Below are 12,771 nucleotides of genomic sequence, written 5' to 3'. Positions count from 1 at the left end.
ACCTTGTAGTTACGCTTGATGACTACCTCTTTCTGGAATGAGTTTATTAGACTAACATCTTGTCTTGACAAAAAAAAGGTTCTGAATTATGAAACTGTAATGAAACCGAACCCCGTTACTTTCCTCATTATCAGAGACTATGGTAATATAGACTTGTCACATTTTCTAGACTTGCATGGGCTTTCTTGGCTATTATTTCAGGGTCTGTGCTACCATTCCCTTGCATGTGTGTTCGGAAGTGGAAACACCAACATTAAAATGATGAATACACGAGATCGTGGCGACTGATTGTTGAACTCTGTCAGGTCAAGCGTCATTCGCAGTTTTGAGATTGAACGTGGATCTGTGCCCTCCGCGTTCACTGTGGCCTCGCGACGACTTCATCGTTGACCCTCACGACTCCTGCGGTGACCCCCACCGCGACTCTATCGACGATCCCATGCACATGTAACATTTCGCGTTCCACCATGGATGGGATCGGATTGGAATTAGCCATAAATAGAACATGGCCATCTTAGAACTTGATTATAAGAAACGCAACTCTGTTTGTTTTTTGTTTTTTTGTTGTTGTTTGTTTGTTTGTTTTGTTTTGTTTTTCTTTGTTTTTTGTTTGTTTGGCTGGAGGTTTTTTTGGTTTTTTGTTTGTTTGTTTGTTTGTTTGGCTTTTTGTTTGGTTTGGTTTTTTATTTTGTTTTGGGTTTTTTTCTCTTTTGGGGGGATGATTACGTGAGATGAAGAGATGAAGGTGGGTGAGGAGGGGAGGCTCATTCTTCTTCTTTTTTTTTAAAAAAAAAAAATTTCATTTCAGTTTAAAATGAGCCTGTCATGTAATTACATTTCTCACTCAGAAGGTTTAAATATCATTAATCAGGTCGTCCGTCAAATTCTTCATAGCTGGAATTGAAAGATTGAATGTGTCACTGTAGAACAGGAACTGAGTGAGTGACATTTTATGCTACCGTCAGCATAGTAATACAACTTACTCCGCCACTTAATGAAATACAAATGATGGACCAGACAACTACTTGTGACAACTTTACACTAGGCCGCACAGAAGGTTCAACGTTTGTTTAGTCAGTGTACTGGCCATATCAGTGCGTGTTGGCGTAAATCCTTGGTATCGAACCCTTGAAGATATGTATGTGAAATAGTTTCCAAATTTTCCTAGTCAGTCTTGCGATCTATGCCAGAAGGTTACGAGCCCATGACATTAATCACTAGCTCGAAATGTAGACACTAAGCAAAAGCATATTCAAATTAGATATTGTCAGCATGACAGGTTTTCATCATTAACATGCTAATATGATGACCATTTTTATCAGGCCGTAATCGTGCATGAGAGAGATGTATATTTATAAAATGACCCATGAAAATTCAGTATCAGTCGGGGTAGTGACTCTGGAGATTCACCTGCCCGACTGAATTTTTACTAGCCATGGTGTAGCGGGCCAGTGTAGCGGGCCACACTGGTCTTCAGCATCTCATGCTTATCGTAAAGGCATCTAAAGGGATCTCATGGTCAGGTTCGCTGACATGGTTGACACTTGTCATCGTGTCCCAGTTGTAGAGATTGATCCTCGTGAAGGTGATCACTGGATTGTCTGATCCAGAACTGGTTATTTACAGACCGCCGTCATAGAGCTGGAGAGTTGCTGACTGCGGCTTCAACAACCAACCAACCAACCAACCAACTAACCAATCTTCGGCAGCGTGGACGTATACTGTCTTACACAAATTCAAAGCGAGTACGGAGCTGGCAACATTAGGTTGAATCTTGGATTCACACCGACTCATCTTGCCAACACACAGAGAGAAGTATCTGGAATCACCGATCGGCTCAACTGGATTATGAAAAATGAAAACATGGTAAAGGCCTATCAGTGATGGTCAGAGAATAAGCCTACTTTTACGCTTTTTTTTGGTGTGTGTTGGTGTTTTTCCTGTTTTTAGTTTTTAGATTTGGCAAACATACTAAATTGGCAAATTGGCATACGTTACAGTAAAAATCGGCTCCTAAATATTCATGAAATATAATAAATAGGACACAGAGTCCTTCCTCATTTTCAGAATCTGGACTTGCCACATACTAAAGACTTGCAGTGGTCTCAATGGGTATATCTGTTGCATGACTTGTATGGCAGACTCTGTTGAGCTTTGACAGTAAACATACTGACGGAATCAAAATGCAGTGTTCCTCTTTATGTTTTCAGATTCTCACCCACAGTGTGATACAAAGCTTGTGAAGAAACATGAAAAAGAATAAAGGGACACTTGTGCTTTGATATGTTCCCTTATTTGTTTCCTTCGGTATATAAGGGATTTGAGAAATATTTACTGTCACCTTACCCTCCATGTAAATTATTTTAACTACAGGATACTAATGTCAGAAAATTACCCGTGTCATTATCCAGATTTAGATGCTCTTCACATGATCTCATGCTCGAGAAGGGCAGATCGTGCAATGCGCCAAGGGAAAACAGTCTGCACATTCTGTACATTAAACGCAATTAAAGATGAGTTCTACTGTTTGCTGGTATGCCCTCACTACACTGTTTTAAGGACATACTATCTACTACAATATTACCATTTATATTTTACCATGTTTAAATTTAAATTGTTAATCAACTCCAGTGATACAACTTATATTTCTGCACACGGAAACAACGTTTGCATACATTGGGATTGTATGCCATAATTGTTTTCTTGCTTTGTACTAAAGGCTTGTGGCTTCTTTAGTAATGGAATCCAGGGAGATGTTTATGTAAATTATTTATTTTATTTATTTATTTTATTGGGATATATAAATATCCAGTAATACACAATTGACATTGATGGTACATCAAACCGCATATCCCCCTTTATAAGCCGTCAATATATTATGACATCTACGTGACGTATTAATGGGTCCGCTGCTATTTCAGTTTGATACATCCAAGCCAGAGGATGAAAGTATGAACACCGATATTATCGTCGACATAGCACGTTCATTTTGTCCATCCGATAAACACAAAAGAGGTTTCATGTAACAATAATGAATCGTACATTAAACTTGTGTCTTTCCTCTACAACTGGAACACGTGGTCATGACGTCAGGCACAAGATTACTACCACTGCTGCTTGTACACAACGATATACATAAATCTCTGCATTGACTGGTTTCGGCAAGAAAGTTTTTAAACGGTATAAACAGAGACTTTGAACAGAGACCATATATCGGTATATGGTCTCTGTTATAAATGACATAAACAAACACAAACTCAGGTTCAGTCATACAGTCAAAGTTTTACTCTCTGTTCCAGGGTCGGAGAAGCAATTCACCATCGAGCAATATATATTTCGTATTTTCTACAGTTATTAGCAATCGGTTGTGTTTCTTGTCATACAAACTAGGTTTGAAGAAAAATTCTCCAACGAAAAGTAGTATTGAGTATTTTGTAGTTTCTACGCTTATTAACAATAGGTTTCATTTCGTGTCATTCAAAGCAGAGACCATATACCGATAAATGGTCTCTGTTCAAGGTTTCACACTTTAAACTAGGTTTGAAGAAGAAATGCGCCAACGAACAGTAGTATTCAGTGTTTGGTATTTTCTACAAGTATTTGCAATTTTTTCGGTTTCGTTATTGTCAGACGTGGTATTTACATACTATAGTTAAGGAAGACCTGTCAGCAGATTCACACCCAGTCCACGCCGATCCCATTAATACAAACTGTGGTTTTATCCCCCCATGCCATTGTATGAGAAGGTGAAACACGGGTCAGCGAATCCAGGGGAGCTCAGACTGGGATCGGTGCTCGGTGACGCGGAAAGTCCCTGCGCAATACTTCCGGGTGTATATGTTAAACATATCTATATAGAGACTTGTCGCCTGTCTATAAAATACTAACATGAAAAAAAAAGTATGATATAATCATCCCCAGGAGTCATTAATCAAAGATTTACATTTCCTATTATTTTTTTCAAAGCGACTTCCTGTAGCTAGATTTGCAAAAGACAAACTGAACTCTAAGCGTAAGTGACACAAGAGGTAAGTCACTTGGAATTTACGGAAAATAACTTATGTACGGCATGCCGAATCATAGTGAAACGTGGCCCTAATAGGCTTCCGTACTTATGTATGTATTAATCATCGCGATGCTAATTTAAAATGGATTGTACAGACTGCAGAGTATTTACAACGCAACCTTAACTCTCTTATATGAAGACGTTTTGACATGTAACTCGATTTAAATCTGATTCTGTGGTTATAATGGAATTCTAATGCGAAAAAGACCTACTTTGACGAACAGGTTGAAGTTTAAATCTCTTTTCCATTAATGTTTCTTTCGCAAACGTGATAGACTAACAGCTAGTCTCTGAAGTCTTACTGAAAAAAAACGTTCATAGTTAAAAAAAAATATTATATTGAAATGGAGTCCTGAGACTTTCTTTATTAGTCTCAAGAGATGCAAACCATGAGCTGTGTGGTTGCAACACTTGATACTTTCCCTGAGCTGCCCACACCACACTGGAAGGGAGTAGGGGTCGGGCTGGGTAGGGTGATGTTGGGGGCAATAGAAAGTCCTGGCACATACACCTTCAGTGGCGTGTCAGTAATGGGTGATAGGAATCTTTGCACGTGTTGAGAAATTCCAAGGAATTATCGCTCTGCAGATTTGTTTAGTCTCTGAAAATGAAGAAAGTCTCAGGGCTCCATTTCATAATATTATTTTTTTCACTGTGGACGTTTTTTTCAGTAAAATATGTTCATTTCAGAGACTAGCTGTCAGTCTAAGCAGATTGTTATAGACCCTAAAGCTAAGGAAATCTAGACTTGCCACATTTTCTAGACTCTCGTGGGCTTTCTTGGATATATGTACTTCAGGGTCTGTACGGCAGACTACAAGCGTGATATCTGCAACCAGAGACCATATAATATATAATATTGTATGGTCTCTGCTGCAACTTAACCACACCTACAGAAACGCATATGATGTACCGCGCCTCATTATTTCCTTCTTCTCGAGGTTTTGGTCTGTGCTCAAAGTATTCCAAGTGAAAGCTTTAAGATTACCTTTGTTCCTTTTCCCTTACGTTAACATTCGTAAAATAAAAACAGAGAAATAGTCAAGATTTGATTCCAAATCATTTGAATGCAAACAATTTATAACAGCTTACTTATTTATGTGTATTAAAATGATCCTTGTAGAGTGATGGCAATGCATTGACCAATAGGAAGACACTCAAACCTTTCTCCATTTCCGCTTTGGAATCAATATTGTTTTGTTTTGTTTTGTTTGCTTCTTGATGTTTACAAACGCAACTTGTTTTTTTCTGGTTTACAAAAATCTCATTTGAATAAACAAAGCTCACTCCCAAACACATGTCCTCGTAAGGCCAAGCGTCCCTGTCATCAATATCATAATCAACGCTTATTAATAATAGAAACTCTCCACAAATTCAAATTAATTGCGTCAGGTTTAAATTTGACCCAACGCTTGCCCTGACCAGGGCATGGTAGACAGATGGGACCCCTCCCTCGTCAAACCACGTGACAGGGACGGGGTACGGCGGGGGGTCGGGAACAACATGTTTAGGCTAAACCCTCCTTCTCCAATGGAAAAGAACGATGTTTGGAAGTAAAGGTCAGGGGTCGCAGACTTAGAACAAAAGGCTAGCGATGTTCACCGTTGCTTCCACCTGACCTTGGTGACCCCGGGGGCAGCGATTACGTCGATGCAAGGTCAGTAATTGGTTTACGTGAGTCTCTCTGGGCGATATAAGACCGGTGACTCCCGTTTCTTGCTTTAGTTTACACGAGCTTTTACAAGCGACAACCATGGCTCTTTATGACTGCAATGTCAGTTTCACACAAGTTGCCTTTAGGGCAGAGCACAATTACAGAGACATAAGGTAAGGATTTTAATTTAATTTCAATTTGGAAAAAAAAGTGAAATTGTTTCAGGTAATTTTTAGTTATATGTATTGACAATTCAGCTATAATTATGAATAATACGTATACTGACAGCAAAAGAAACGCAACTTTTGCTTTTCGACAAGATTTTCAATGGAGATTTTTTCACTTTTATGAGATTTCATCTTTTTTAAACTGGCATATTTTTTGCTGTACAGTATGTTTAGAACAATTTAGGCGGTATATTAATATTTATTCGTCATGAAACATTACTGTGATTACCAGTGGGGTGGGGTGGGGTGGGGTGGGATAGTCAACATTCTTTCTGTCAAGTAGCGGATTGTTTGTCAGTTTTGACATTAGTCGTCGTAGTTTAATGAAAATGTATTAAGAAACCATACTCTCCATGTGCACGACTTAGATTGAATGTCCGGCAGCAACAGTAGTCACAGTCCCTGAACCACTTTATTTTCCTTACTACCCATCCCTCCTCAGCCTAAAATGCTAAATTTTTAAATTGAGCAAGTCTACATTATCAGGTTCCGGGATCTCCTATCAAAGTTAATCATATTCAGAGACTAAGCGTTGGTCTACAACAGCAGTGGTAGTAGTAGTAGCAGCAGCAGCAGCAGCAGTAGTAGTAGTAGTAGTAGTAGTGGTGGTGGTAGTAGCAGCAGCACCAGTTGTTGTAGCAGTAGTAGTAGCAGTAGTAGTGGTAGTAGCTGTAGCAGTAGCTGTAGCAGTAGCAGCAGCACTACTAGTAGTAGTCATTTTGGGCTTTAGCATTGCAGGAAGGTCATGCATTAGGGAAAGTGATGTGGTTCAGGGACTGTGAGACAGACGAATCCCGCAGCCCTGTGACATATTTTCGTGAGATGTGTGTAAGTGCGTAAACAGTAGTGATATACCCGTTTAGGCATTATCAGCTATGGTATAAGTGTTGCAAAGTGAAGTCAGTTCTCATTCAGCATACAGTAGATTAGTCAGTAGATGAAAATGTTTGTAAATACCGTAATCATTTCAGATGGCTAGTTACTACTGAATTAAATAGTACTGTTTAAAATAAGAGCTATTAATTACGAAAAACGGAAAATATGTCGCAAAGAAATTGATTTCTTCTCCTTTTCTTCTCTTTCTCATTCAGTTTAACGAGTATTAATTTATAGCGAAACTAAAAGATATCTACCTGCAACTTTTCATCCTACTGTGTCAGTTAGCATCGACCGTCGACACTCACGTACAATAAAAGTTCACAGTTGTGATACCGAATTTTCAGTTAAGAAAAAAGACTCGATTGTAGACTTTTATTAAATAGGTTTGATATTTGGAGAAATTCACAACTCAGTAATCAAATATTACACCGGCAAGAAGTTTCCTATCCCGCTTTTCGCGCTCACTCAAGTGTACCACGTGACCACGTTGCGCATGCGTGACCGAGGGAGAAGGTCATATGAGGTGAGGACAGGGGTCACACCGGCTACACACAGAGGTCAAGTTGTCGCGTGCTGGGCGGAGTGTGGTCATTCAGACTGGCCACTCCCCGTGCACGCGTGGGCTTTGCAAAGCGGACTTGTGGTCTGCCGGTCAACATACGATACTGCCAATTAAACTGATATCGCGTTAGCGTTAAGGCTATGATTACATGATCTCTGTAATCAAATATTCTTTCAAGATATTTTCGAAACTGAAGCGATTAAAACATCCCCAGTTAATTATAGCAAGAGGGTGTGGGGATTTAAGGATGTCAAGATCTTTATAGAAAGTACCCATGCTTGTAGTATGAGGGTGGAAACATGTCATCGTATTCCTGTTACGTAGATTGGTGTTCATGCTGTTGATCACAGGATTGTCTCATCCAGACTCATTTATATACACCTTATGGCTGGAATATTGCTGACTGCGGCGTAAAACAACAAACAAACCAAAAACTCAGATCGTTACTCTTGCAAAACTGCTTCGTGATTAATGTTCGAAAGACAAAGACTAGGCTTTTCATAACACGCCTTTCTTGTCCTTTCATAAAAAGTATAATTCATTTATTATCATTATTATTCCTGTAATCATGATTATTTAGAACTGTCTTTTGTTTCAGCTTGTTGGAGCCGAATGAGAAAAGCGTGCTTGCCTTTATGTCTGTGGTGATACCATCAATCCTTCCTATGATCCTACTCGTTACATCCTGGCAACTGTGGTACATCTACAACGTGAACTGTCGAGACCAGACCTGTAAACTTCCGCTTCCGCCTGGCAGCATGGGACTTCCGGTCATTGGGGAAACCCTTAATCTTGTATTAATGGTAGGACTGAAGTTTACAATCTATTCTTTTAGATGAATATAGATCTTGAAACCACACCCAGTTTACAACTCGCGTCATATTTAGCACATGCGTTCTTTGCATTTCAGTTTTTAAGGCAGTGTTTCACTTTTCCAGGGTGCAAAGTTCTACAAACAGAGACTCAAGTCGTATGGAAACGTTTTCAAGACTCACATTCTGGGAAACCCGACAATCCGGGTAGTTGGAGCTAAAAACATCCGCAAAATTCTACTAGGAGAGCACTCGCTGGTGACTGCTTACTGGCCCAAGAGCGTCCGTACCCTCATGGGGGAGGGAACAGTGACCCACGCTTTGGGCGACACACATCGCCTCCGACGTAAGGTCATCCTTAAGGCCTTCACGCACAAAGCCCTGTCATCATACGTCGGTGCCGTCCAAGACGTCACCCGCTCCTACATTCAGAAGTGGTGTCAGCTGGGATATGTCTTTGGGTATCCAGAGTGCAAGAGTATGACGTTCAAAACCGCGTGTCGCGTGCTGGTGGGGTTCAAGGTCAGCGAGAAGGAGCACCAGCATCTTCTGAGGACGTTTGGGGAGTTCACAGACAGTCTCTTCTCCCTACCATTCAATGTACCCGGATCCGGCTTCAATAAGGTTTGTTTGTTTGTTTGTTCTTATGCCACAAATGGTAGCAACATCAAATTTACCCACAAAAGGTATTTGTATTGATTTTCAAGGTAAATTGCCTAAGATACTCAGCAGCTGGGCAATATACGACAAATTGGCTTTAGATATACAGAAGAAATGCATTCAAGAAAATTACACCTTGTAAAAGTATTCTTTATTTTGTGTACATTTACAATGTCAAAGATATTTTCAAACGAAACATCAACTAAGAGGTTTACACGAAAACGCCGTTGTGTCGAACACACTGTTGTCTTCAGGTGAAAGCATGTCCCCTCCGTATGCCTGCTCTATTTGTCTGTTGTGTCGAAATTTGTATAACTCGGTAATTACGTAGGTCCATTCTACTTCGATACAGTGGTGTTAGACTGGGATTTACCCGCAGATTTCATTTATTTAGTAATCATCGGGGTGTTTCTCTCTAGGGTCTGCACGCTCGTCAGAAGCTATTGTCCAAGATCGAGGAGTGCCTTCATCGACGGAGGGAAGACGGTGGCGGTTTCGACGCCTTGTCACTTATGATGGGGATCGAAGGGGAGGAAAAACTAACGCTTGAGGAGCTGAAAGACGTCGGCCTTGAACTTCTCTTTGCCGGCCATGCCACGTGTGCCAGTGCAGCGTCATCACTACTGACTCACCTTGCCAAGAACAAGCACGTAAGTGTGGCAACAAGCCTGTCTCACAGTCCCTGAACCACATTATTTTCCATGCAGCCTAGCCTTCCCCGCAGTGCTAAGGCTCTAAATAAAGCAAGTCTACATTTCCGTCGGTTCTGAATCTCTGATCCCCCCGGGGCTCCTGTTCAATGTATATGGGTTGGTTTGTTATTTAAACTAACATTTATTGAATTTAACTTCTACTACGAATGTTACTGTTACCACGTCTACTTCCATACTATCTCTTAGATACGCATGCGAAGTTTGTTTGATGTAACGTCAAGCTTCTGAGAAAGTCTATATCACCCAGTATGTATACAGTAAAGGCATGGAGCACGGGTCATGAAATGATAATTTTCGACCCGAAGTTTCGAATTTAAATGCATGACAAACATGGGATAATTAGACTGATTCTTCATGCATGCATTCCGCACATCGCTACAGACAATACCTAGTCGCTTAAGGCGCCAAATATTCTTGAGGCACAGGTTGACGTAAGATTATACGACGATGATCCAACACGAGCAGTACACGTTGTTATGACAGTGACGAGCACAATGGTCAATAACCTTGACATTAACAGTAGACCTACTGAAAGCCCTCCTGGCCAGCTTGCTCCGGAATTCAAAACGTGCACATTGTGACGTAACGGTGACTTCATCACCGGCGGGTCATTCACCCCTAGTTGCCCAAGGGGTCATAAATAGCACCCGGGGCTGGTGGAATGAGCTACCAAGCAGGTCGCCCTTCCGTGCCATAGCCACGACGTCGTGCCACAATGAACGCTGAACACACGTAACAGTCTTTCATTTCAATACCATGCATACACATTATTACATGAAAAGGAGGGTGATCACATGCAGAGGTATTCAATAATTCACAAAGGAAAAAGGAATGTTTGCAATAGAACGATAACATATAGGAACAGTTTTAGTAACTATCTAACAACTGTCACTCGCAACTGACACGTGACTAATGAATAGTTGAGGCAAGTTGTTGATAAAAAATGTCCCAGTAAAGATTAATGCCAGGCCTATTCTAGGTAATACGGTAAATTGTATAAGTCACACAAAAAAACACAACAACAAAAAACAAAAACCGAAATTGTTTGGACTTAGTGTTAACTAAACTAAGACGGGCCTATGACATGTTCGCCGCACTATTTTCCACATACATTTATTCCTCTGAAAGCAAAAAGCATAAGACTAGTATTTTAGGGAACAAGCAAAACCATCAAGCGTTCCTGTTACGGTTGGATGGTGACACCTACGGACTAACTATTTTTCGTCAGTATTAAGAATCATTGACCGTCTTACAATCGATGAAGGACTGTTGACCACTCAACGTAGCTATACTAATCAGCAAAAGAAACGCAACTCTGTTTTTTAAAATAGAAGATGTAAACATGAGCGCTTACTTTCATGCTATATCATTTTGTCGAAATTTCTGTTTCTATTGCTTTTCAGTATAGTACTGTATCTACTCTACCTGTCTTTCGGAAATGCAGATCAAACACAAAACTACGAGGCCATGATATAACTGAAATACTGTTTTAAATCTGTCACTCACCTTGTAATAATTAGTTTTATTATTACCAATATATTTATTATTGAAAACAGGTTGTCGACCGGATAACGGAAGAGCTAAAGTGTCACGGTCTGGATGATGATGACGGTGAACTGACGCTGGAGAAAATAGGTCAACTGAAATACGTGTCCAATGTGGTGAAAGAAGTTCTTCGACTAGCGCCACCTATCGGGGGAGGATTCAGAAAGGCGCTGAAAACATTTGAAATTGACGTAAGTCACTTTTGTTTGCTTCACGCCTCACTGTTTCAGTTACATGACGACAGTCTGTGCATTTTCGAATCTTTTTGTAACATAAGAAGGATATCGGTTTGGAACATTCTAAAGAACATAATGCACAGGAATAGAGTCTGGGCATGATTGTAGCAGGTCTGAAATCAAGAATTGTTCTGGTATCCTTCTGGATTATGTTTGTTTGTCTATTGATCTTAATTATAATATATAACTATTACACCACAATTAGCTGAATATTAATTATTGTTAGATAATGCAGTTGATTGTTAAAGCTGGTAAACTAATTGCTGATCATTTCCCGTTTCAGGGTTACCAAATACCTAAAGGATGGACGGTCGCCTTTAGCATCCGAGAAACACAGGAATTAACAGAAATATTCAGTGAAAGCGACAGATTTAACCCTGACAGATGGAATTCAGTTTCAGACGACCGGTTCCATTACGTTCCGTTTGGAGGCGGAAGTAGAACCTGTGCTGGGAAGGAACTTGCCAAACTTATGCTAAAAATATTCGCCATTGAACTGGCGAGAAGCTGTACATGGCGTCTTTTGAACGAGTCTTCTAAAATGAAATACATTCCTGTTCCATATCCGGTGGATGGACTTCCGGTTCACTTTTCACAAATTTCTAAAACCAAAAGACCACGTGCTTTCACGTGGTGAGTCACGTGAACGTGACACTGCTGAATTCCATATTTGACTGGTAATGTGACTGCGGTTCGTAAACGTAATATGACGTGTCACTAATGGAAGGAACCCAGTTTTACTATGACGGCGTCTATATTCTGCAAGCGACAAACCTGTCTCGCTCATAGTGATCAACATGAAACTATACCGTCCACATTTGGCTTAAATATTCATGGAGATTTTCATACTGCTGAAATATTGAATAACAGCGGCCCAAGCCATACCTACCCACTCGCACACTCACTCACTCACCGACTAACACTACCCCACTCACCTTGTCACAAGGACACTCACTCATCCTTACTCGATCACTCACTCACTCACAGACGCTCACTTGCTGTCTCACGAAGCCTCACACCCATCCACGCTCAATTAATCACTCACAGATACTCACTCACCAGCTCACCACATTCCCCGATGTACGCCTTTAAAATTGTCGAGTTGACTGAGAATCATTTGATGTGAAAAAGAAATCCCCAAAACAAAAAACAACATTTCTTAAGAAAATCAAAAATCCAAACTTCAGTTTCTATCGCCTTTCATAATATCCGTTCACAACAAAACTTTTTACATTTTTTTGTTATATATTTCATCGATCTGTTTTCTGGAAGTGATAAGATAGAGATTCCCATTTTGAGGCATGAAACTGATTTCTGGTGTCCCCCGCCGTGCAATATTGCTGAAAGCGGCATAAAACAGATGTCACTCACTCACGCACTCCTGTTTTGAGCAAAACCACTAACGCTCATCAATTGA

General features: G+C 40.3%; 1 protein-coding gene across 1 annotated transcript; it reads left to right on the top strand.

The window, feature by feature from the left end:
• Positions 1-5,819: 5,819 nt before the first annotated feature.
• LOC137266056 (cytochrome P450 26A1-like) lies at positions 5,820-11,991 on the top strand. The gene is made up of 6 exons (XM_067801553.1): positions 5,820-5,893; positions 7,987-8,191; positions 8,327-8,824; positions 9,280-9,510; positions 11,130-11,309; positions 11,638-11,991. Exons 1-6 carry the CDS (start codon positions 5,820-5,822, stop codon positions 11,989-11,991), a joined length of 1,542 nt encoding a protein of 513 aa, XP_067657654.1.
• The last annotated feature ends 780 nt before the right edge of the window (positions 11,992-12,771 follow it).

This window comes from Haliotis asinina, chromosome 15, assembly GCF_037392515.1.
Source record: "Haliotis asinina isolate JCU_RB_2024 chromosome 15, JCU_Hal_asi_v2, whole genome shotgun sequence".
Lineage (NCBI taxonomy): Eukaryota > Metazoa > Mollusca > Gastropoda > Lepetellida > Haliotidae > Haliotis > Haliotis asinina.
The sequence above is the reverse complement of the archived record's forward strand: the minus strand, read 5'-3'. Positions and strand labels throughout refer to the sequence as shown.